This window comes from Ambystoma mexicanum, chromosome 6q (assembly GCF_040938575.1).
Source record: "Ambystoma mexicanum isolate Mex_15411 chromosome 6q, UKY_AmexF1_1, whole genome shotgun sequence".
Classification (NCBI taxonomy): domain Eukaryota; kingdom Metazoa; phylum Chordata; class Amphibia; order Caudata; family Ambystomatidae; genus Ambystoma; species Ambystoma mexicanum.
In genome coordinates, this window is record NC_090937.1 from 39,997,125 (window position 1) to 40,022,337 (window position 25,213).

At 46.0% G+C, this 25,213-nt stretch overlaps 1 protein-coding gene across 1 annotated transcript in view; it reads right to left on the minus strand.

Annotated features, from left to right (window-relative positions):
- The window catches only part of SLC10A6 (solute carrier family 10 member 6), a 151,440-nt gene that overhangs the window by 82,914 nt on the left and 43,313 nt on the right, over nucleotides 1-25,213 (minus strand). The window contains 2 exon segments of the mRNA XM_069630441.1: nucleotides 10,188-10,276; nucleotides 18,769-18,887. Of these exon segments, the coding sequence (XP_069486542.1) occupies nucleotides 10,188-10,276; nucleotides 18,769-18,887 (208 nt within the window).

Genomic DNA, 25,213 nt, shown 5'->3' on the forward strand with positions numbered 1-25,213 from the left:
ACACTGCGACTCCTTGCAGCCATCTTCACATCTATAGTGAAGAGAAAAGACACTGCAACAATTACAAACTATAATCATGGCAAAAAGACACTGTAATAAGAACTCGGACAATAATCATTGCAAAGAACACTTACCTTCTAAGTGGTTGGTTGCAGCCGGTCTGGGCCGCCACACCCACAGACCAGTGAAGCAACTAGACCCACCCAAGGCGCCCCTGCTAATAAGAAGCAGGATGGAGAGCTCATCATTACGAGAAACCAGGTGAGCTTACATGGGCAAAAACTTGCTCATCTCTTTCTGGATCAAAGGGTTCGAGGGAGATCATGATATCACTGCACCATTCTCATTGCCTCTCGTATTCCCTCAGGGGCAGTACCAGCATCCAGAGCAGTTGACTTCGCAGCAGCTGGGGGAGATACCTGATCCAAAGGAGCCAAGTCCAGGGAGGGCTCCAACCGTGCCCCAACATCCCCGCAGAGACCAGGTGAGCGTAACAGTACTCTATTGCTACGTTGAAAAATGTCAACTATAAATCTGAAACTGCTTGTACCAATGGCTGTTTCAAGATCTAAGATATTTTCAGAAATGACCAAGGAACACTCAGACAAAGTAGAAACTAACATAGGACCCTCAGGGTAAGCTCCTTCCAAAAAGACAAAGGCAAGCCTATTTTAAAAAGGCAATCTGTCAAGCTGATTGGCCCGAGAGGACCGCGTACCTGTAGTCTTGGTGGTTGGTCTCGCAGAGGTCGCCAGTCTGGAGTCCAGGAACTGATGAGATAGCGGCACGAGGAATCAGCCTCTCCACCACCCAAATGAGGAACTGGGTGAAGGATGGACCAACCCCCAATGTCACAAAGGCACTCTCCCAGGTAAGCGTGACAAGAGGATGTAGGCTCAGATGGAGGGAACCATAGTCCAGGTAGAGCTTGTAGTCCAGACCATGAATCTTCCAAGAACCTCAGTGCAGCGACAGTTGATAGATAGACCAGTGTAGCAGAAAGGTATTCGTAGTAGGCAAAGGAGCTTGGCTGGTGCAGATAGTTCCAATGGTACACAGGATGAGATTCGGAGTCAGGCAAGACAGGAAAGAGTGAGGACAGTTGGAACTAGTTGTCTGGCCAATTAGAGAACTGTAGGAACGTGCCCAAGATGGAACAGGGGGAATGCAGGCTAGTGTGGGATAAGTCCCCTCTACACAATGATGACTCAGGACAGAACTCCGGAATGGGCTGAGGGAAGACTGACCCAGGGCAAAACCTAGGTAGTAGCTGGAGGCTGGCTGGCCCAGGGCCGAACCCAGGTGAGGATTGAAGGCAGGCAGGCCCAGGACAGGACCCGGATAAGAACTGGAGTCAGGCTGGCCCAGGGCAGGCCACAGGTAAGGACTGGAGGCAGGCAGGCCCAGGACAGGCCACAGGTAAGGCTGGAGGCAGGCAGGCCCAGGACAGGCCACAGGTAAGGCTGGAGGCAGGCAGGCCCAGGACAGGCCACAGGTAAGGCTGGAGGCAAGCAGGTAGGCCCAGGACAGGCCACAGGTAAGGCTGGGCAGGAACAACGAGGAAAGCGAAGCAAACCGCGTTGAGACGCGGGCAGCTTTGACTAGCGGCCTCTTTTATGGGCCGCCGGCGCCCGAGAGGCCTGGAACGCAAACCGTTCCGTTTCCGGGCGCCGGCGAACCCAGAACGAGGCTTGGAAGGCAAGCCCCCACGGCGCATGCGCGGAACCGAGAGAGAGGACCTCCGCGCATGCGCCGAAGGCCGCCGGCCCTGTAATCCGTTGCTCCCCTCCCGGCGAGTCCCCAGACGCGAACGCGCGGGTAGACTCGCCAGGAGGAAATGGGAGCGGCAGACCCCAGTCTCCCGCGTGACATGACACTATGCCCCCTCCCAGGAAGACCCGGGGCCCCAGGCTTCCAGGGAAACCGTACGTAGAACTCACGTATCAGCCGGGGAGCATGCACGTGCTGGCGCGGTTCCCAGGTACGATCACAGGCCGGGTACCCCTTCCAGTCAACCAAATAGTGGAGCACCCCTCTACGGTACCGGGCATCACAGATCTCGTGTACCTCAAACTCAGGGCCCCCCTGTACCAAAACAGAGGCCGGACGAGGAGAGGTGCGGCCATAATCATCGACCACATAGGGTTTTAACAGGGACACGTGAAAAACGGGATGTACACGCCAGGAAGAGGGTAGGTGAAGACGGAAGGCTACAGAGGACAACCGTTTGGTGATAACAAAGGGTCCCAAATATCGAGGGGCCAGTTTGACGGGCAGATTGCGGAGAGGCAGGTTCTTTGAGGACAACCACACCTTGTCGCCCTCCTGGAAATTAGGTTCTGCACTCCTCTTCCTGTCTGCCTGTCTCTTCATCCGATCCTTGGCTTCACTTAAGATCTTGTGTGCAAGTTCTTGCTGTTCCCGGATGTGTAAGACCAGACCATCAGCAGAGGGAACAGTACTAGACGGAACTGGTTGAAAAGGCATTAACCGAGGATGTAGACCAGTGGAACAGAAGAATGGGCTGACTCCAATGGAGGCATGAACAGTGTTGTTGTAGGATACTTCGGCCAGATCTAGCCCACCTTTCCAATTAGACTGTGTGGCATTGGCAAAACAGCGGAGGTACCCCTCCAAAGTCTGATTGGTCCTTTCGGTTAGCCCATTTGTCTGTGGGTGATAGCCTGAGCTTAGAGCTCTATGTATTCCCAGATGACCACACACCTGTCTCCAAAATGATGAAAGGAACTGGGTACCTCTATCCGATATGATTTTCTCCGGTAGGCCGTGCAACCGGTAGATGTCGTGCAGAAACGCTGAAGCCATTTGAGTAGCTGTAGGGATTTTCCGGAATGGGATGAAATGGGCCAGTTTGGTGAAGCTGTCCACAACCACCATTATACAGGTGTACCCTTCAGATGGAGGCAAATCCACAATGAAATCGGTGGCGATGGTATGCCATGGATAGGGAGCCACTTCGGTGGGCATTAACAAACCCAATGGTCGTCTTCTGGGAACCTTGCACTGGGCACATATTGGACAGCTGTCAATGTACTTCTGGACCTCGGTCGCCCAACCAGGCCACCAGAACTGTCGGGATATCAACTCTCGAGTGGCTCTGACCCCGCGATGTCCTCCTATGGGTGAATCATGGAATCCGTGTAGAATGCCCCTTCTAATGGCTCCTCTGGGTATGTAGAGTCTTCTTTGAAAAAACAACAGTCCGTCTCGTTCTGATACTAGTTGCCGACTAAGAAGGGACGTTCTTTCTGGATCCGACCGAGTGGCTTCCGCGATGGACTTAAGGTGAGAGGACAAGGCCAGCAGAAAATGGCGAGGAGAAATCAGTGGCTGTTCTGGACAGGGCGTCCCATCTACGTTTTCCAGGGACCTGGAAAGCGCATCCGCTTTCGTATTGGAGGTTCCCGGGATATAAGTAACATGGAACTCAAACGGAGAGAAGAAGAAGGCCCACCGGGCTTGACGAGGAGTCCGACATTGCAGAGAGCGAAGATATTGCAGATTGCGATGGTCTGTCCGCACCTCCACAGAAAAGCGTGCTCCGAGGAGAAAATGTCTCCATTCCTCGAATGCGGTCTTGATGGCTAACAGTTCCCTTTCAATCACCGCGTAGTTTCGTTCGCTGGGACTCAACTTGCGAGAATAATAGGCTACTGGATGTTCTACCAACGTGATAGGATCTTTCTGAAGAAGGACTGCCCCTACAGCAAAGCTGGAAGCATCGGCCTCCACTATGTAAGGCAACTCTTCCTGGGGATGGCGCAGGATCGGGGCAGCCATAAAGGCCGACTTCAATACGTCGAAAGCCCGGGAAGCCACGAGATCCCATTCGAACGTGATCTTGCTGCTGGTTAGCCTGGTGAGGGGCGCCGAGATCTGTGAGAACTGTGGGATAAAGCGCCTGTAAAAGTTTGCGAATCCCAGGAAGCGTTGGAGAGCCTTGATATCGTGTGGATGTCTCCATTCTTGTATGGCTCGCACCTTCTTGGGATCCATCCCAATGCCTTCTTGATTGATAACAAATCCCAAGAATTCAATGCTGGGTTGGTGAAAGCTACATTTCTCCGCTTTGGCGAACAGGTTATTGACGGACAGCCGATGAAGGACCTCACGAACATGTTCCACATGCTCGTCTAAGGATTTAGAGAATATCAATATGTCGTCCAGATAAACCCAAACGGATAACCCTAACAGGTCACCAAAGATGTAGTCCATGAATCGTTGAAAAACAGCGGGAGCATTACATAGGCCGAAAGGCATAACCCTGTATTCAAAATGCCCAAAAGATGTCTTGAAAGCTGTCTTCCACTCGTCCCCACTCCTGATGCGCACCAAATGATAAGCTCCGCGGAGGTCCAATTTGGAGAAGATTCGCGCAGTATGCAGGGTTTCAAGGATGCTGCGAATTAAGGGTAAAGGATACCGGTCCTTGGCTGTTATGTCATTCAACTGCCGGTAGTCGACACAGGGTCTCAATGTACCTTCTTTTTTCTTTACAAAAAACAGGGGGAATCCTGCAGGCGATTTCGATGGCACAATGTACCCCTTTTCTAGACTCTCCGACAAATACTCCTGAAGAACTAGCTTCTCGTCACGTGTCAAAGCATATAGTTTCCCATGGGGAATAACGTGGTCCGGTAGCAGGTCAATGGAGCAATCAAAAGAACGGTGTGGAGGAAGGGGTATGTTGCCAGGTTCAGAAAACACATGTTTGAATTCGGAATATTCCTGTGGGAACAGAGACGTGGAACATAGATGAACCCCATTGCTGTCCGTTATTAGAGAAGTCGAGACGGTCCTGGTGGGAACGGGTAGCTTGCATTCTTGAGCACACCGTTCGGATGAAAAGGTCAAGGTCTGGGTTCTCCAGTCTATCAAAGGATTGTGGTGTTGCAACCAAGGTAATCCCAAAACCATCTTGTAGTTCGGTGACTTGATAACATCAAAGGCTAGTTCCTCGTAATGATCAGCAATCAGAAGGGCCAGTCCAACTGTGAACTGACTAACGGGTCCAGAAGACAAGGGAGTACCATCAATAAGCTCCACCGACAGAGGCGTGTGTCTGGAAACGAGTGGTATCTTATGTCTGTTGACGAACGTTTCGTCGATGTAATTGCCGGAAGCCCCACAGTCCAGTAGACCGGATACTTCCAGGTTCTTGTCTGGTAGTTTAATTCGGACCTTCAGGGTCTGTAGTACCGCTGGTTGCATGGGCAGACGTATAGAACAAATAACAGAAGGGTCTGAGGAAGGAATGGGACCTGTCGTTGCCCTTCCTGTATACGACAGGTCTCCTAGTTTCCCGACTTCTTCTTCTGCGGACGCAAAGGACACGTACCCAAATAATGTCCAGCTGCTCCACAGTAAAGACACAAACGCAAAGACCTCCTTCGTTTCTTCTCTTCTTCCGTCAAAGGTCCCCTCATGGCTCCTACTTGCATGGGCTCAGGTCCGGACTCGGTCGACCCAAACGAACCAGCAGGTGTGTTGGTTGTCCGGGGACCGCTTCTGTCAAGCCGACGTCTCTCAGCCTTTCGTTCGGCTAGCCTTTGGTCAATACGGAGTACTTGATCGATCAAGAGTTGAAGGCTCTCTGGTTCAGGGATGTGAAGTAACTCATCCTTGTACTCCTTTCTCAGGCCTCGACGAAACAGTGTCTTCTGTGTAATTTCGGGCCACTGGGAGTCAGTAGCCAAAAGTCGGAAACGGCTGATGTAGGTGATGACGTCATTGCTTCCCTGTTTGTAGTCCATCAATTGATTCTGTGCAACGGAGGCCAGGTTCGGCGTCTGAAATACCTCAAGAAAGGCCTTTTCAAAGGCAGCAAAGTCATTCAAAATAGGACTGTTCGTAACCACAAACGGAGTTGCCCAAGCTAATGCGTTCCCAGTTAGGTTCCCCAAGATGTAACCAATCTTGGCCCTATCAGTGTTGAAGTAGGTAGACCTGAAGAGAAAGTGTATTCTGCAGTGGTTACAAAACTCCGCCACCCGTCTAGGGTCTCCGTCGAATTTGATGGGTGTTGTATGAGCCAATGATCCCTCTCCTTGAGAGGTACTAGGTGCTCCTTGCGTTATCATTTGTCGTAATGTTTGATTCTCCTGACGCAGGGCGGTCATCTCGGCCCTGAGCGCTAGCAACTCGTTCCTCATGTCCTGCGATTCATCCATCTCTGAATCAGGAGGAAGGCGTCTCAATCTGTCAAGCTGATTGGCCCGAGAGGACCGCGTACCTGTAGTCTTGGTGGTTGGTCTCGCAGAGGTCGCCAGTCTGGAGTCCAGGAACTGATGAGATAGCGGCACGAGGAATCAGCCTCTCCACCACCCAAATGAGGAACTGGGTGAAGGATGGACCAACCCCCAATGTCACAAAGGCACTCTCCCAGGTAAGCGTGACAAGAGGATGTAGGCTCAGATGGAGGGAACCATAGTCCAGGTAGAGCTTGTAGTCCAGACCATGAATCTTCCAAGAACCTCAGTGCAGCGACAGTTGATAGATAGACCAGTGTAGCAGAAAGGTATTCGTAGTAGGCAAAGGAGCTTGGCTGGTGCAGATAGTTCCAATGGTACACAGGATGAGATTCGGAGTCAGGCAAGACAGGAAAGAGTGAGGACAGTTGGAACTAGTTGTCTGGCCAATTAGAGAACTGTAGGAACGTGCCCAAGATGGAACAGGGGGAATGCAGGCTAGTGTGGGATAAGTCCCCTCTACACAATGATGACTCAGGACAGAACTCCGGAATGGGCTGAGGGAAGACTGACCCAGGGCAAAACCTAGGTAGTAGCTGGAGGCTGGCTGGCCCAGGGCCGAACCCAGGTGAGGATTGAAGGCAGGCAGGCCCAGGACAGGACCCGGATAAGAACTGGAGTCAGGCTGGCCCAGGGCAGGCCACAGGTAAGGACTGGAGGCAGGCAGGCCCAGGACAGGCCACAGGTAAGGCTGGAGGCAGGCAGGCCCAGGACAGGCCACAGGTAAGGCTGGAGGCAGGCAGGCCCAGGACAGGCCACAGGTAAGGCTGGAGGCAAGCAGGTAGGCCCAGGACAGGCCACAGGTAAGGCTGGGCAGGAACAACGAGGAAAGCGAAGCAAACCGCGTTGAGACGCGGGCAGCTTTGACTAGCGGCCTCTTTTATGGGCCGCCGGCGCCCGAGAGGCCTGGAACGCAAACCGTTCCGTTTCCGGGCGCCGGCGAACCCAGAACGAGGCTTGGAAGGCAAGCCCCCACGGCGCATGCGCGGAACCGAGAGAGAGGACCTCCGCGCATGCGCCGAAGGCCGCCGGCCCTGTAATCCGTTGCTCCCCTCCCGGCGAGTCCCCAGACGCGAACGCGCGGGTAGACTCGCCAGGAGGAAATGGGAGCGGCAGACCCCAGTCTCCCGCGTGACATGACACAAACAAGTAACTGTTCAGGTAGTTTACAGAATGCCTCAAAAACAACTAGTGAGCTATTTTACCTTCTGAATAATCTTAGTGGCCCTACAGAGCTGGAGTCGTCATAGCCATCATAGGCCTTGGTGGACTATCTGTCTCATTTTTTCCAAGAGAAGATATAGAAAATAAAATCAGACGTTGCTGATATTCTTCCATCCAGTAGCACAGCCATGGACAAGGGTGCAGCTAACAGCACACACATGATGTCACTCCTGAGTTTCTATGAGGAACTCTCACTTAGCAAAACATTAAAATTGCTCTGAATCACCTCTGGGACTAGTACAACCTAACATGTCCAAGATGCTTCTACAACTATTCAGTAAAAACATTTGGAATCTTATTAAACTATCCCTATGTTCAAGCTCCATACCTGTGGCCGACAGAAGTGCTTTTGTCTGACCTTTGCTTGGGAAACTGTCTCGGATACTGTGGATCTGAGTAATTTTCAACACATTTCCCAGATGCCATTTTTGGGTAAGTAGCTGGAACACCTAGTGCCTTGCCAGCTACAGGGATCTGTAGAAGAGACCAATCTGCACGAGCCAGCACAATCAGGACTCTGGACTGGCACAAGCATCAAACTACTCACCCTGTTCAGTAAAGGGCAGCTAGCTCAGGGAGGAGGTAGGTGGCAGTGGTATGGAAGCTCTTATTCTGCTTGATTGTTGACTGGCTTTGAAACACTGTCGATCACCTGCTCCTCATGGGCCACCCAGTATCACTTGTACTGCGCCCATTTACATCCTCTCCTATGTGCTTAAATTGGTGGTGACACAGGGTTCGGCCCTGTGTCACCCCTTTAATCTATGTATTAGCCCATTAGTTGCTTGTATTTATCAGAGTGGTTTCACCTTTTGGAGTTACTTCAATGAATTTCACAGGTGACTGAGTCCTTACATCCAATAAAATGAAGAACTGTCTGTCCTAGGCTCAGCTTGGATGCTTCAAAACTGGCTTAAAATGAACCCAACTGAGACTAAGGTCTTTCAGGCCAATGCATCCTCCAACCCAAAGGAACGCTCTCTTCTGCTCCGATTCCCTTGGACCTCAGTACTGAAGGTAAAAGATTTAGGAATCCTTGTGGATGTGGAACTATCATTAGAGCCTCATGTGTCATTTGTCATGTTTCTTTCACCGGAAAACCCTTGCAGGGCTTCAGACACTACTATCCTTTCCATATAAGATGGTTGTGGGGACCGCTTTGCTCTCACACATCCTTGATTTTGGCATTACAATGTGTCTGGATTTCTCTGTGACACAAAGTAATAATTTGTAGAGAGCCCAGAGTGTGGCAGCCAGGCGACTCCTCGAGCTCCATAGGTTTGAACAAATGTCACCAGCTTCTTTATTTTTCTGTTTGCTCCTGGTTTTAAGATGAGTGATATTTAAATCCATGTGTCTTTTTTCATATAGCTTCCTATAGCACTATGCCCACTGCTTTAAAACTTGGATTGTCCCACCTCAAACCAACAAGACTGCTACTCCCTCAGCATTAGTGTCTTGTCTATTTTTGTAAGTGTAAGAGAAACAGGATGTGCAAGAAACTCTTCCCTGTCTTGGCCACAGTGAAGTTGAACCCTCTACCTGTGCTGAGGATTGAACTAAACCATCTTATCATTAGGAGGGAATTGAAGATTGTGGTCTTAAAGACATGAAAGATCAGATGGGACAGACATAAAAGACCTTGTGGTTCTCAAAATATTTACAGCATCTAGATGTTCTTTTAAATACCCTCACAAATCACAATGTCCTCTATTGCTGAGTAGGCAATTTGTCAGCTCACGTGTGTCAGGTTTGGATATCTTAACCCAATAATTCAATGGCTTCAAAGAAAATGTATCCTCCTCAAATAGAATACCTACCTCCTATGAATGAGGCCGACCTGGAAACCCAAGCAGAAGTCTGAAGAAACTATTTTCAGAAACACAAAACCCTTGAATCCATCAAAAGAGGAAGGGCAAGCTAAAAGGTTCAAGAAATGCAGTGGTTTTCAGAAATAGTATCTATTTTGGGGTGATTGAATGAGATAAAAGAAAAAGATTTGTTTAAATCACAAAGCGTGTAAGAACGAATTTCCCAATGAGTAAGTCCACATTTAAAGCACTCAGCAAAACACGCAATAAAAAGTCACAATCAGGAAAACAAGTGTCTAGAAGACTTGCCTCTCTTCTAGCATGGAGCAGCCCGATTCCATTGCCTAACAGCCAAGCATAATCTTCAGAGAAATCAGAAATGAGCTCGGTCTTTTCATGCAACCGAACTTAGAGCTCTGATGGGTCCACCATTTCCCTCCAGGAGGTTTCTTGATTCTGATTGGACCACCGAACTTCAGCCCACCTGCCGAACATGGATGTGAGCTAGGCAAGGTTTGGCGAATCTTGCAAGAACTCACGAGTGATACGATCCTTGGATTTGGTTCAGTGAGGTGGTTGCCCATCACTTGTCATAACCTCACCCACTATCTTGACATGAGCCTTGATACTCTGAAGGTTTCTAGGATATCTGTATCTTGTTACTCGATCTGCTTTCTGTCCACCTCTTGGATCACTTTCCAGGAGCTTGAGGTAGGTAGGTGGGAACGCACTCTGGAACAATTGTGTGTGAGCGTGATACAAATAAATAAAAATATCAATATCGACACTTTGTTTGACCCTCTCCAAGGCTAACACATAATCATCGTACATTCCACTCACATACTACCCGGAAATACAGTAGAGAAGCTAACTTTTAACTTACTTTGGAAATGACCTTAGCCTTCTTTGGCCACTTGTAGTTCACAAACACTCCACCAGCCACTGGTGCAATCAGGCTTACTAATGCAATTCCTAAAGGTTAAAAAAAAAGAATTAAAATGTACCCATTCAACTCTTTCCATATTAATATTCATTAAATGAACAAATAACCTATGACTACACTGTGAAGAGTATGTCAGCATTGGCATCAGTATCTATATATATAGGATGGAAACGTACTATGCAGTAAAGGTATAAAGAGGACAGACGACAAGGAACAATTGATTACATTCAAAATGGCCCACATCTAAACAAAAGTGGTCTACTGTGCAAAGGTGGCATGCACAGCATGACTTCATAATCAACAGGATGAGTAAGGAGAAAATGGCCGAAATTCAATATTGAAGGCTCAACATGTAAATTAAGTTTAGAACACCTGTGTTCTTGCTATTGCCAGGGCATGATTGGCTTATGACGCGATCCATAATTATTCAATCATAAAGTCTGTTGTACAGTAACCTGCATGGTCAGTGTTGTCCCGCTGCCCCACCTCGCTGTGTCACTAGGCCGAGAGCTTAGCTCTGAAGGGGTGCTTCCTGTGTGTACATTTGCCAATGTTATTTTGGATCTCTTTCTTAGCATGAAAACCCATGCACATTTTTTGCAAATGCGCCAATGAATCCATCTTGATTTTTGTAAATTGATTTCAATCTGATCATGTGTCTTAAAAGATTCACACTATATCAAACTTCATTTGTACTTGTCTTCTGTAAATGTGCCGATCTATATACAATTAATTGATGTTGTTTCTGTGTGCTGAAAATGGAAATCACTTGGAAATACTGAATTATGTCCCTAATGGCCTCTCATACAAACTCAAGTGATTTCCATTTTCCAAAAACTTGTTTGCTGAATTCTATATAAGATTGAATGAAAAAAATGCACATTTTGCTGTCTGAAACCAAATACATGTTTTTACTGACTGAATTGCATACAGCCTAGAATGAAACCGTTGTTGAGTGAAAAGAACATTTTAATGTAGCATGTAGCAAGACTAGTCGCCAGTCACATGTCCTTGTCCCTTATGTGACCCTGGCAACCTCACTATGCTTTCTGAAGCTCATTGTAACTTTGGACAAACCAATATAAGTTTCATTTGACTATGCAAGGTAATGTGTCAAGCAGACAACATAACAAAGCTAAACTAACTGGGAAGGATGTGGGTGAGATCCTGCCACACAGGTGCTCTTTGAGCCCAGGTCCTAAAATGCTCTTGCTTTCACATCTGCTGGACTCTGGACCCAGCTGCTGCTGAAGAAACCACACTGGGTTGACATCCCTGGCAATGATGACCAGCTTATTCTGACCGAGGACACTGCTTCCCCAAAACAGGTGTCCAAGCTATTGTGAGAATGGCAGAAGGAGGGCTAGTGTGTGATGAACAATGGCTCCTGGATTCTGCTGAAATGCTACATAAAAAAGCACAATGTTGATGCTATGGTTGCTACGTTTGAGGATAAAAATTGAATTGATGGTAAAAGTAGTCGTTATGAGGGAATAAATCAAAGTATGGTCCAGAAGTTTGTGGTACTGGAGGAGATGGTGGTGTTGCTCGGTTCAAGCTGATGGTAGAAATGCAGAAATTGAAGAGGTCTCTAATTTGGAAAACAGGGTGTTCATGTTATACAAAAACGAATGTGAACATTGTTTAGATCCATTGTGGAGTTGGGGATGCTGATTTAAAAGAGTATGCAGAAAATTGGTTGTTACCCAGCAGGTCATTGTTCAGGCGATGTATCGGATCCCTGAGGTCAATGCTGCTTTGAAGAAAGGTGAGTGCACAGTAATGCTTAAAGTAAGCTTTAGTGGAATACCAAAGACAAACGGAAACTGCCTGAAGTTAAAATTGGAGAGGCCAAGAAGAAATCCAGAATAAAACCTCCATCTTTCAAAGGTCTTTCCATCCCAAGAAGAGGAGTCAACTGGGGTGAGAGCAACATTGAGCTCAGCACAACGCCACCAGAGGAACTCTGTCGAGCGGCCTGAGGCTTCCTGCAGAAGCCAGAAGACATACAAGAACCATCCAGTGTCAATCTATGGGTTGTTCAGGCGAATTCTGACCCCCAACGCCGTCATCTTTGAATGGTCTTTCCATCCTCAGAAGGCACTTCAACTGGGCTGAGAGTAATATTGAGGTCATCCCTGCTCCTGATCTACCATCTGCTGCAGACTATTTGTCTCTTTGGCTATCAGCCTTTATACCACCTCTTCACCTGTTCCACCTGGTAGTATCTAAACTACACCTTGTACATTGCCAACTACTCTTGACTACTATCAAACTAAAATGGATTTTGTCTTCCTCCTTCTCATCCTGATTCTCTCCTATGCTCTCTCCCATCACACTACATCCCCCACCATTCTTAGCCGTATCATAAAACTCACAACGCACCACTCTCACTACATCATCTCCAGACCAACCGTTTCACCCCCTCCTTCTCTCCCTCCTTCCTCTGCTAAACCCCACGGTTTCTAAGATTGGTGGTCAGGGCCCTTATGTGTTCACCTGGGTCCTGTCTTCCCACACCCAATCACCTCAGCCTCGGCCTGAACCCAGCACTTGCCTAAGCACCCACTTGCCTGTGCTATCACAGGTCTGCACTTATTTATTGGAAGTTGACCACTCCCACTAAGTCACTTAACAGCTGCTTACTCCCCAGCACTTCCCTCCGTTGAACCCCTAGCACTTATTCCACCCTCATCCCTTCTCTCTCTCTACTCTTGCACGTTCCGAATGCTCACAATGCCTAGTAGGTCCGCCTCTATCTCTCATTGTTATATTTGCATTTCATTCACATGTTCCCTCCCTGTTGCCCCGTGGGCGCTTTGAAACACAATTTACTTGATGCATAAGCGCCTTACAAATGCACAATAAATAAAATACATAAAAAAATACCCCCCTTTTAACAAACAATGCAAGCAAAAAGATTGTTCAGCTTCTATGACCTACCCACGCTTCCCTGTTGCATCAACGGAACATTGTACTCTGGAACACTCATAAAGTAATGATGTGAATGTAAATCTCATATAACCCCTCACTCTTGACTTTACATTGTAGAGAAAAGGAATCTTTTTTTCAAAGCTTTGCTAACCACTCAGAGGAATAAATCAAGAAAAATCAGTGCTCTTACTTCATTTTTGCAAGACTGCTGGTGTGAACTTTCGAGCCGTGTGGGTACAGATCCCTATTTGCACCCAGATGCCTCCATATGGCATAATCCAGTCTTGAAGTATCAAGGTAAAACTTTATTTTGGTCGGAATGGTTCGTGGCTGGTATCAAATACATTGGAGATTTGTTTGAGGGGGAAAACTGGTTAACGTTCACTCAACTGGGCCAGATGTATGATATGGCGGACTGCTCATTTGCTGAATATCGAAAGTTGAAGATTATTATTTCGGCTTGTGTTGAGGGACCACAATTGAATGTTCAGAGTCCAGCCTGGGCAGCTCTAACTGTATGCTGCAGTGCATCACACCCTGCTTCTACCATGTATGGTATCATAAAAGCCACTCGGAAAGGTGATCCGAGGTTACCTGCGCTGTGGGCGGAGGAATTGGGGGAAGATGTGAACTTCAGATGTTGGCGGAGGTGCTGTGCGAACACTCGGTTGGTGAGTTTGGATTGGACCCTCAGAGCTTCTCAAATGAAGTTGTTGTTTAGGGCCTATTGGACACCGGAGAAGCTATTCAGAAGACAACTTTTGGACAACAATCTTTGCTGGAAGTGTAAATGTTCTAGGGGATCTCTAAGCCACTTGATTTGGTCCTGTCCTAAGACAATGCAGTTCTGGGAAAAAGTATGTGAGAGATTAAGTTTGGTCTTAAACATTGCAATCCCCATGAATGCCTCATTACTGATTTTGGTCGATGACTCTTTGCTGGAGGAAATTGACTTTGGTAAGAAAATTTGGTTGCTACGTGCATGTATGGTTGCTAAAAAAATCATTTTGAGGTCCTGGAAGTCAAGTAATTCTTTCAACATTGATGATTGGATAGAGGAACTTCTTACAACTTCAACATATGAAAAAGCCATTTACAAACTCACTGGTGATGTTTAGAAATTTTGGGACATTTGGAGCTGCTTTCTTGATGCCTATGGGGAGATCTGAACTCTAGTCTAGGACAATAAATATATGCATATCCTTCTTCGCTAATGTTCTGTATGATACCTATAGACTGTGTATTGGTTGTAACATTCTGTGTTTGTTGTTTGGTTTCATGCAATTAGTATTTTTGGTCCTTGTCTCCTGCATTGGCTCTCCTTTTTTCCTTTCTCTTCCTTTTCTTTTCTTCCTCTTTTTTCCCTTCTTCAAACTGTTCTATTTTTAATATTGATGATTTCTTTTTGAATTGGTTATGATGAATGATTACTGTTTTGTAATGATTAACTATGTGTAGATTTAATGGATTATTGCTGTTCTTGTTCATTTATGTGAAAATAAAAAAAATTAAAAGTAAAAAAAAAAAACAAAAAAAAAAGGAATTGCATGTCAGTAGGTCTCAATCTGCACAATAATTGGGGAAGGACACGCATTTCCCTGCCTGCCTGAGCTCCATGGGCCATGTGAACCGGTGTAAGGGGGGCTTAACCCCTCCTATTTTGGCCAAGCATGAATGCTGCTATGCACAGGGCAGTTTGCAGGGTGACCACAGTTCCTTCCTCTACCCTTCACAGAAACCACATCTACACATTCTAGCACTTTCCTGGTCTTTTCCAGTAATTCCAGTCAGTCTGCATGCAGCCTGAAGTTCCCAGCACAACACTCCCTCCGTCTTTCTCTGCTTCGGAAATCAGCCTTAGGTTCCAAACAATCAGCACTCAAGGAGTACATTCTGCAACCACCATCTCCTGTCATTCTGCCTAATTCAACAGTGCTCTCTCTCAGGTCGAACTCGAGCTGTTCAGTCTAGTTTTGAATCATATCCTATCGAGCCATTCCCCTGCCTTCATGGGGCCAGTAAAGATCCATGGTTTGCCATCTGACGTAATCTTCAATGCCTTGATATGGCATGAAAGGATTTCCTTAGCTTTCGCACTCCATGAGTACCGACTGGAAAGATGAACACTTTGATATAGCCTTATAGGCAGAGGGAGGGGCCATTTGCAGGGGGAAATTACCCGCCACCAAGTTATGGCCCTAGGTGAATCCTAGGGCCATAAGTTGTGGAAGGGCCATTATCCCAAGTGATAATGACTCCTCCCCTAAAAGGTTGTTAGCACATAATGCTAGTGGCAATACATGTGCTGAGGCGTTAGGAATGAAGTGAAAAACGTGACTTTAATAATGAGAAAGTAAATCCACCAACTTAATTAGTAAACTAAATGTGGTTTTATTTTTTAGCATTTAAACAACAATCTTTTCTTCACAGGTTAAGCATTTCAATTGCAAACTTGGTTAAACTGTAGCGGGTTTAACATGAGCATTCATCCGGGGTTGTGTAAAAGTAAATCATTTCTCTGTAAGAAAGTGAACGCATTTTCCCATGTTTCAGCTTTCTATGTGGTGTGCTAAATAGTATGTTGTGAACAAATAGGTTCTCTTAGAGAGGAAGTTACTGGTTGCAGACATTTTACTTGGAAATGCCATTATTGTTTCTCTTTCTGCGTTTGAAGCCAGCGAATGAGGTGGGGATCTTAATTTTGGCCACCTGGAGAACTGCATCTCCATTCCTGTAATTAACACATGTTGACACCACAGACCTTGGGGATAGGTCAAGAGGCAACCTTACAGCCAAACTTCTAAGGGGTCATTGAGGAAGAAGTGCACACTGAGCGCTGGGGGTGACCAACATTAGCACTTGGGTGCTGTGTGGCCCCCTGCATGCCATGGTCAACTTTTAGAGTAAAAGCAGGTGAAAATGCCTTTACTCTTTCATTTTACCCTGTTTTGTGAAAAATGTAAATGCTGTTTGCAAATTCCGCTTTGCAGACTGCACTCACAATTTAATCCTATAGAATAAAAGCAGACAGATTCCGTGAGCATCCATTTCTTTTACACCTTCATGAAAATCTCAGGGAGGTGTTAAAACAAGGAGGCATTTGAAGGAGCAAGAATAATGCACAACGGAAATGCAAAATTTGTGTTTTGCCACTTCTCCTCCTTCAAATGCATTGAGAATCCTCTGGCACACACAGCTTGCTCCTTTCTATTGCACCTTACATATACACTCCACTCTGTATGAAATGACCCCACGGTGCATTCTCAGCAGAAAGCATTTGGAAAGCCCTCAGGTTTAAAATACTCCATTGTCCATTTCTCTTGGAATATGTATAGACTAGGGGGTCCCAGTGCTTTAAGTGGGTGGCTAAATCGAAGAGTGGCTTAAATTAGGGCGTGTAGCCTAAGTACGGGTGGGTATATTTAGGTCACCAGTGTGCGCCAGTTGTTCTTCTGTGTCTTAATGTGGGGCCAACATCCAGCAGGCAGCCCTTTCATTCAAGGAGCCGCATGATTAAAAGGCTGCCTAAGGGGAGGGTGGTCGCTGACTCCTACAGGCAACCCTTTCTTTCATGGAGCTGTGTGGTTAAAAGGCTCTTCATTTTTCTAACCCGAAATGCTGACTCTTGCAGGCAGCCCTTTAACCATGCAGCGCTTTAGCTAAATGGGTTGCCTGAGGGGTCGGCGTAGCTGGGGCTAGTCGGGGATGAGCCCTGGCACTTAAATCTCTGGGCCTTCCTCTCTCTCCAGCAATACCAGTAAAATGAATTTGCTCCTCTGGGAGTATCCTCCAGTATCTGAAGCACTCCAGGTTGTTTGTCAGTACTAAAAGACTGCCCACTTCCTCTTTCCGGTCTCAGCTATAGCCTACAGACACACCCTGAGCTCCTCATCTTCTCTGAGACTGTCTGACATCTTACTGTGATCACACCTTTTCAAGGAGATGTCTAGGAAGTTTCTTTGCATGGGACTCACAGGGAGGTACTGCTAAGAACCCCTCGTAGCGCACAGCATGGGAAACTAAATACGGGCGCTGTATAAATAAAGAGGATCCCTCTCATGTGCTGGTCGGATCTTCCCAGCCAATGCGCAGGGGCTCTCACTCTTTCATTACTGAGGTGAGGTATCTCCCTACATCACCACGTACATGTGCGTGGTTGCGCGGGCTTCCATGCCTGACATGACCCTCCCTCTCCACTCCATCACAGGGTAAGTTTAAACTTGTGTTCTGGGTCAAGTGATTTTTCACGGACAAACATACTGTGGGAGGTTTGGCGGGGTCAAAAGAGGTCTCCACCATAAAGACAACAACCAAAAAAAGATGAAAATGCCAGCGACCAGCACAAGTGCAGAAGGCCGGGAGCAGCACTAACATTTACCCTGGAAAAGAATAATGCAGCGAGATGACACCGCACGCTGCCATTGGCCGAAATCAGATTTAAATTAGTAACTAGTAATTAGTAGATTATAAAACAAGTATTTAAAAACAAAGCTAAGCTAAAAGATATGGGAAGATAATTTTAGCCGATTAAGTTTATCACATAATTACCAATATCTTGCAGGAATTGACCATAAATATTTTTCTTCTCAATTGTATCTAATAAAATGCCCATGCCCTAAAGGACGCAGGTTTCGTTTAATGTTGCGCCTTAACCAATTACCGGTTAGAGCAAGGTGGAAAAAGGCCCTTGATCAGCGTACCTGCAGAATGTGTGAGATAGGGTCAAGCTTGGAAACTGTACAACACATCCTTACTGCATGTCCCAAAATGGAGGCCGTTTACTGTTCTTTGTATAGATAATATTACCATCGGTTTGATGCCATCGCCTCAGTGCATTTCTGGAGCTACTGTCTAAATACATCTTCACAAGCTATGCTGATTGTTTTTTATAATGCATGGCAGATAGCATTACCTCTACTTAATTCCATCGGGAATGCCTAGTGATCTTATGGTTACAATATTGTGTTGAGGATATGTGCCTTTGACACAGTTCTGCGATGTTGAGGCTTGTAGTTTGTGTAGGAGTTAGTCAGTCAGAAAATACTATTTTAAAGTGAGTTAAAAAAATGTACATGATATATTTGTTTGTTCTTAGTTTATGATATCAAATGTATAATGCAATATGGACGTCTGCACACTATATAGTGGAATGTGAAAGTACGGATTTTTATGGAAATATTAAGAAAGATTGATATTTTATGAATGTATTTTGTTGTAAAAGTTGTATTATTAACTGAAACCAACAATAAATATAAATAAATCAAATGAAAAACCTCAAGAATATGTCACACCCTCAAGATGGCTCAGGGGGGGCTGATGTACCCTGTCGTGGGCTCCATGACTGCCATTTGGGCCAAGAAGCACAGGGCTCCTTGTTGCCCTCTAGGGCTGACCCATCGTCTACACTAGTGGTGGATAGTCACACCCACTTCATTACTGGTGCGCGCTGCGCGATGGGCGCACTGCCTTCTTGCACTGTGACAGAGGTCCTGATCGCGTGTCTGCAGGGGATACACATGAATGCATGCAGATGCCATGCCCACGCTTGAGCAGTCAACACATATGACTGAAAAAAAAAGAGCAATACCTATATTTGCGAATGGTATTTTAATGCTTTTTGAAATGTCCCAGGATCGAGTGTAGATGAAGAGACACAGGGGCATCATTCCCATGGCAAGTATGGTGGAGCACGATGTCATGGCAAGGCTGCAAAGTTAAGAAAGACAATTATAAATCAGTAGGCTACATAGCTTCAAATCTCGAATCACAGGTACAATATTGACACCCCCGAACTATATCATAGCATACCAAATGGATTTTCTTTACTTATTTTACTTGCAATATTTGAAAATCGGATAAGCCATTTCAGGTAAGTCACACAGGCCCCAGCGCCACCAAGCAGCTGTTACTGGAAGTCCAGCTGCAGTTTGCCTTGTAGGGCAGTGCCATTTCATACATAGCTTTTTCAATATTTGCAGCCTGATTCATGGAATCATTTGCGTGAAAAACGCAGATTTGCGCGCCTTTCTGCCCGAAAATCCCTGTTTGAAGTATGGGGATTTTCGGGCAGAAAGGCGCGCAAATCTGCGTTTTTCATGCAAATATTTCCATGAATTAGGCTGTTGATATAGTGCCCACAGAGCGCTGCACACAGTACACATGCAGTCACGTGCGTTGATCCCATAGAAGATCGCTTTGCCACCATCAATATAGGAAACTAAAAGTGATTGACGTGGAGTTATGGGCGGGCGGAAGTGGGCCGCCCTGACACAGGAGTAAACGATGATGCTGGAATTTTGTTTTGTATCATGAGCTGCAATAATAGTGGCCTCGGCCCAGTAACGTTATTGAATATGTTTGCCAATCCCTGGGTCTTCACAACAGATCTAGAGGGGCAAGCTTAGGTTTTTCCTAATTTCCCTGCAGAGCACTACTTTCTGGTGGGGGTGGGGGGTTGTTCTACTCACTCAAGAGGACGCAAGCCATGGTTACAAAACGTTTCATAGTTTGCCGACCCATTCATCAGAATACTCACTGTGATTCCAACTCTTCCATGCAAAGATCCACTTCCTGCCTCGGCCTACAGCTAAACGCAAAGTTACCTACGGTCTAAAACCCCAGAGCAAAAAAATATGCAATGCAACAAGTAGCTCCTTCTTTGGTCACGGGTTCTCTCAGTTCTAAGAGACCTTCGTATGACACACTTTGAAGCTACAAGAAACATGCTCTTCCCCCCTTGTTTCAATCAAAATGTAGCCTGGCTAGATCGAACCAATGGTCTAGATGCCGAGTTGGTAGGATACACACATATGTTAAAATATGGCATAAACCAATCTTTCTCATGGGTGACTGACCTTTCTCATAGGTGACTGATCTTTCTCATAGGTGAATGACTTCGGGTCTATATACCCTATTGCAAAAGGTTACCATGTTGACCTAATCACTGGTACAGCTGAAAAGGAAAAGGGTCTTCAAGGAAAATGGTGCCAAACAACCAGGCTGAACTAATCATTGTCATCTTCGGTGACAATGGGCCTCATTCTGAGAGCGGCGGTAAGGGTTTAACGGTGCCGGTAAGGATGCCGGTGCCGTTAACCCCTTTCTGCCGTATTCCAAGGTCCCTTAGTGGGTCCCGCAATGGGCGGCTGTTTTTACCAGCCGCCATTAGCGGGAGCCGCTAAAGCACCAGGGAGCTAATTATTAGCTCCCTCCCCATTCCCATTGAGCCCTATGGGGGCTCGAATGGGAATTGGGATGGGTATTTTAGGTTGGAATGGCCCAGTAATTCCTCATTCAATGAACCCAGACCCGGACCGATTTTTGAGGCAGCCATGTCGCTAATAGCACCATGGCTACCTCCAAACTCGTAATGAGGCCCAATATCTGTAAATAAGGACTTCAGAAGTGTTTGTAAGACCCATGCACTGCTGCTCTGCATTGTTCCCTGATGGAGACGCATTCCTAACATGAGAGGCACGGTGCCTTGGCTCAGTTGGACTCTGCTCGTATCTTTTTTTTTAGTTCTGCCCCTTAGAGGTAGTGATAACCACTTACCTGAGAAACACTGCTGGTAACGAAAGTAGGTATAGGCTGGTGTGTATGAGAGATACAGACAGACCAGTCCCCTGATCAATAGCAGACTTTCTGTTATCTAAATTCTTGAGACATTTAGGAGATTGAAAACACACCTGATTCATGGAACGTTTTCCTATGGGATTGCACCATTATAAAACACTTCCATGAATCAAGCCCACAGTTCGGCCTGCAAAAACAGGCGTCTGAAAGGTAATTGGTTAATTGCAGATATTCACCAGTACCATGACTATTAGAACATGTTCTGTGTTGCCTAAATTCTAGCAAGATTTTTGTTGATTTGAAACAGCCATATCTGCCTGACAAGCAAATATCCGAAAGGTAAATTTGCCCAGGGAATTCTTCCAATGGAGGGGCCTAAATATGCACCAGTAAGTGACTGAGCTACATGCGGGTACCTGCACAAACCAACAAAGATTTGTGTGGATTCCTCCATCAAAAAACGTTAAAGTGGTCCATTTTACAGCACACAGTTTGTTAATACGTAGGAAAAAGCCATAGAATGTAATATTGTTGCTGTAGGGTAGCACAACAATAAATTCAAGGGATGCACAGTCACCAACAGTACAAAGTGGCATTTTTCCCATCACGTGTTCGTGATGCCTGTGTGCGCAATATGTTTGCCAGCTTTCCCAATGAAAAAGGCACTTCATGAGGCCTGTGTCCACAATATCTTTCTGCTCTGCCACTGTAAACAGACACGTTAATGCTGGCTGTGCCAACATATGCTAGAATTGCCACTCTAGGAAAACACCTATGTTAGCTGTGCTTAATAATTCCAATATTGCCATTGTAAGAAGACATTTTCATGTTGGCTGTGGCAATATATACCAGCATTGTCATGTCACATGCGATCTTTCAGGCACTGGCCAAAGAGGTTTGTCTTTCTTCATCCAAGGAATGCTTTTCTACTGTCTGTGTGACACATGTGAATCCATGTCTTTGCCTTAGTTTTGTTTGTTCATGCATGAGTGGGTGTTGGACTTGAAAGGAGTGGTGCACATTGAAGAGTAGGCTAATTTCTTGGTGGATTAGGAATTATTTCATGATCTTGGAGAAGGATGGTGAGCTGACCATGTGTGTAATCACACTCTGCTTTCCACGCTTAGAAACCTCTGGGTATTAAGCGTGTTATAGATAACCTATCCTATCATATCAGTGCCTTACCTAGAACTGAGAGGCAGTTTAGACTACTTGCTTGAGGTTTTGTCAGATTATATTTGGGAGAGCAGGTAGGTACGCTTTTCAGCACTTCAGCAAGTGATCTTTCTGCTCTAGAGGACTTGACAGGTTTCTACTGGTCAGCATTATTGTCATAGACCTACTACTAGAGCTCAGAAGAACTTACCCGTGTGTGAATTATTTACAAAGTCCAATGTTTGATGCTGGTAGAGGAGGCTCCGGAGGCCATGGGGCCCAGTCTCAACACCCACTACATGATGTATGGCCTGGAGAAGGAAAGGAGACCATCTTTAACCTGTGGTTCTCCCCATCTCTCTGACACTTCCCCTTTGCCAACATTTCCAAATAAAATAATCAAGTAAAGCCCCTAGCTACAAACATCTTATTTCATGCAAGGTTTCCGTGGAATTACAGTGCCTCCTTGGAATCCAAGTCAAGTGAGTACAGCAATAGCCAGCCCTTATCCCATGGTGTTTGTCAATGGCAAACATTCCAAGAACTTTCACCTGGAGCCACCACAGTAGCAATGTTTTTGCTTGGCAAAGATCCAACATTGATTTGAATTGAGAAGGGCCACTTGGTGATTCCCTCAAGCTGCAGCAGCATGCAGATTTGTGGAGAGGATATTTTCGCAGCTTTGGGAGGGAGCACCAGCGCGGCCAACTGGTGGCTGAGAAAGAGAGGACCATGTGCAGCAATAGTCAGGCTTTTGTACAATTCAAGATCGCTGAACAACCCTCTAGAGGTTTCGGTCCACAGAGCCATGCCACAGTGCACAAAGTGACTCTAAGCACCTGTGGTGGATGATAAAAAAAATGCCCAAACTCAGCAGCACCAGCACCACAGCAGATAGGGGTTCATTGTCTGCAGGTTTGGGAGGTGGGTCTTATAAACAGCAGCTGCTCAAGGTTTGGGTGTTGGAAAGAGGCAAACGGCGAAGGAGACAGTAAAAGGTTGGAGAGGAGAAGCGCAAGACCTGAAATGAGAAGTAGAACATGCAGGTGATTGGAGGAAGCAGAAGTGTGGCAAAGGAAGCAGAGGATGAGTGAGAGGAGAGTAGAAGGACCTAAATAGAGAAAAGAGAAAGTTCTTGAGAAAAAGACAACAAATGGATGAGATGAACAGTGGAGTGGTTTGAGACAGGAAGATGGGGGAGGAAAAGGGACACAGAACACGAAGAGAGAACTGTGAGGAGGGGAACGTGTAAAGCATGGTGCAAGACCAGAACCAACGAAGAAGAACCAGATTGGGAGAGACATGGAAAAGGATGGAGAGAAAGCAGAGGAGGAGAAAGAAAAGTGGGGATGGAAAGAGAAGTAAAGGCACTTAGAGGGGAGGTGAAGAGGGCTGACCATTGTTGGCAAGTGAGGAAGAAAGTGGAGGAGGGAAAATAGAGAGAAGCAGGGGGTTGATGAGGGATTCCCAAGGCACCCTGGAGTAGAGGCTCCTGACTAGCCTTTGCGGTCAGCCTCTGTAGCAGAGACAGCAACCAGCACTCCAAGTATTATTCCAGAAACGCCCTCGCCATATGAGATCTGGAAAAGTCAGACAAGGATGTGGCACAGTTTGAGGCAAGCCCGATCCCCCTCGAATCCTTACGGTAGAAAGGACCACTTAGAAACTCAACATCCTGACAGAGTTGAAGACAGTGCAAATCAGCAATCAGGCCATGAAAGAGGTGTCCCTTAAGGATGCTTGAAACCCCAGGGTCTGTGAGCTACTTTTATTTGACTGCCATCGAGGTGCAGCCAGAGGAAAGTGAGGAACAGACTGACTGACTATGACCCCACAAAAAGCTGGAAATGTTCTAGTGAGTTCTATCAGAATCCTTCCTTCCTTCATTCATCCAGTCCAACTCGTGCATCGGGCTTGTCTATTTGGTAAAAATGAACCTGCTGTGCCCTATGGTGACCTCCTTGAGTTGTCTGATGGTCCTTCAGCCGTGACAAACACTACACAGTTGTCATTAGTTCGACAAGAATTTAAACATGCACCAAAATGTCTCCAGAGCTCATGAGGATTATAAACGAATACAATCTTATGACACACTTACATGGCATTTATATATAGTTATGCCATTATGAAAATAACATATCCACCTCAGAAAGAGTAATATAAAACTATAAGTAACTCCTGCTATTTGTAAAAGTATACATCATTATCATTCTAACATCCTCTTCCTATATATCTCCAAAAGCCAATCTGCTATGTGTGAAGTCATTTAAAATATGGTATTGTACATTTGTTCTCACAATAATGCTCAGAAAAATAAAGACAGCCCTACATTGCTGGTTTAAAAACAATCTACTGAACACTTCACCTTGGACTTCGTACCACGTGCCTTTAAACGTTGCAAGTGAAAGTTGAAAATGATCAAAGAATACTCCACTGACAAAAATGGAAAAGCACATTCAAAATGGACAACGAATGCCCACTGGAATTAAACACAATCCTAAAATGCTCTCCTGGCATATGTCTTTTCATGCTGTTCAAAGTGTAGTTCTCTGATCCCTCCTGTCAGCCTAGCAGCCCGGCCTCAGCATAGTGTTGCATTATTCCGTCCCCGATAACTCTAAAAACGTCTCAGCATCGGATTCTCCCAGTTTCCGACAGTATCACATGGCGCCTCATTCTAAGCGGAGCAGCCCGGAAATAAGGGTGCCGGTCGCACCGTACCGGCATCCTTTCTGGACTGCCACAACTTGTTCAGTGGCCACCTAGCAGCAAAGAGATTAATGAAGTTCAATAAAAAAAAAAACAAGATGGCACCAACCATGATGTGCAGCAGCCATTTTCAGAAAACAACAGCACATGCACCCCACTCCTAAGGTTACTAACATTCAGCTAAGATAGCAACATGAAAAAGTGTTTGGTGGCCCTTTAATTCAATGCTATTGGAGTTCAATTTAGGATGGCAGCCCATCAAATTGTTCGGCGGCCATTTAATGGATTTTTCATGATTCAATTTCAAATATATAGATAAAGGGCTATGCTTTAAACTATTAATAAGACATGCTATGACCCTTCCACGGTTCTATATTATAATGGCAATAGCTGTGAACATGACATGCATTGAATAAATCAACCCTAAAAACATTAATACAATCTCCGAGTAACTAAAATGAATGCACTTGGAGCACCATGAATTATAATTATGTAAACATATTTCTGCTATGAAACCAAAACAAATCATACCTCATAAGGGTAGTGTAGCAACATGTCACCCTCATTTGTGCGCCCCCCCCAGTCACTGCGAC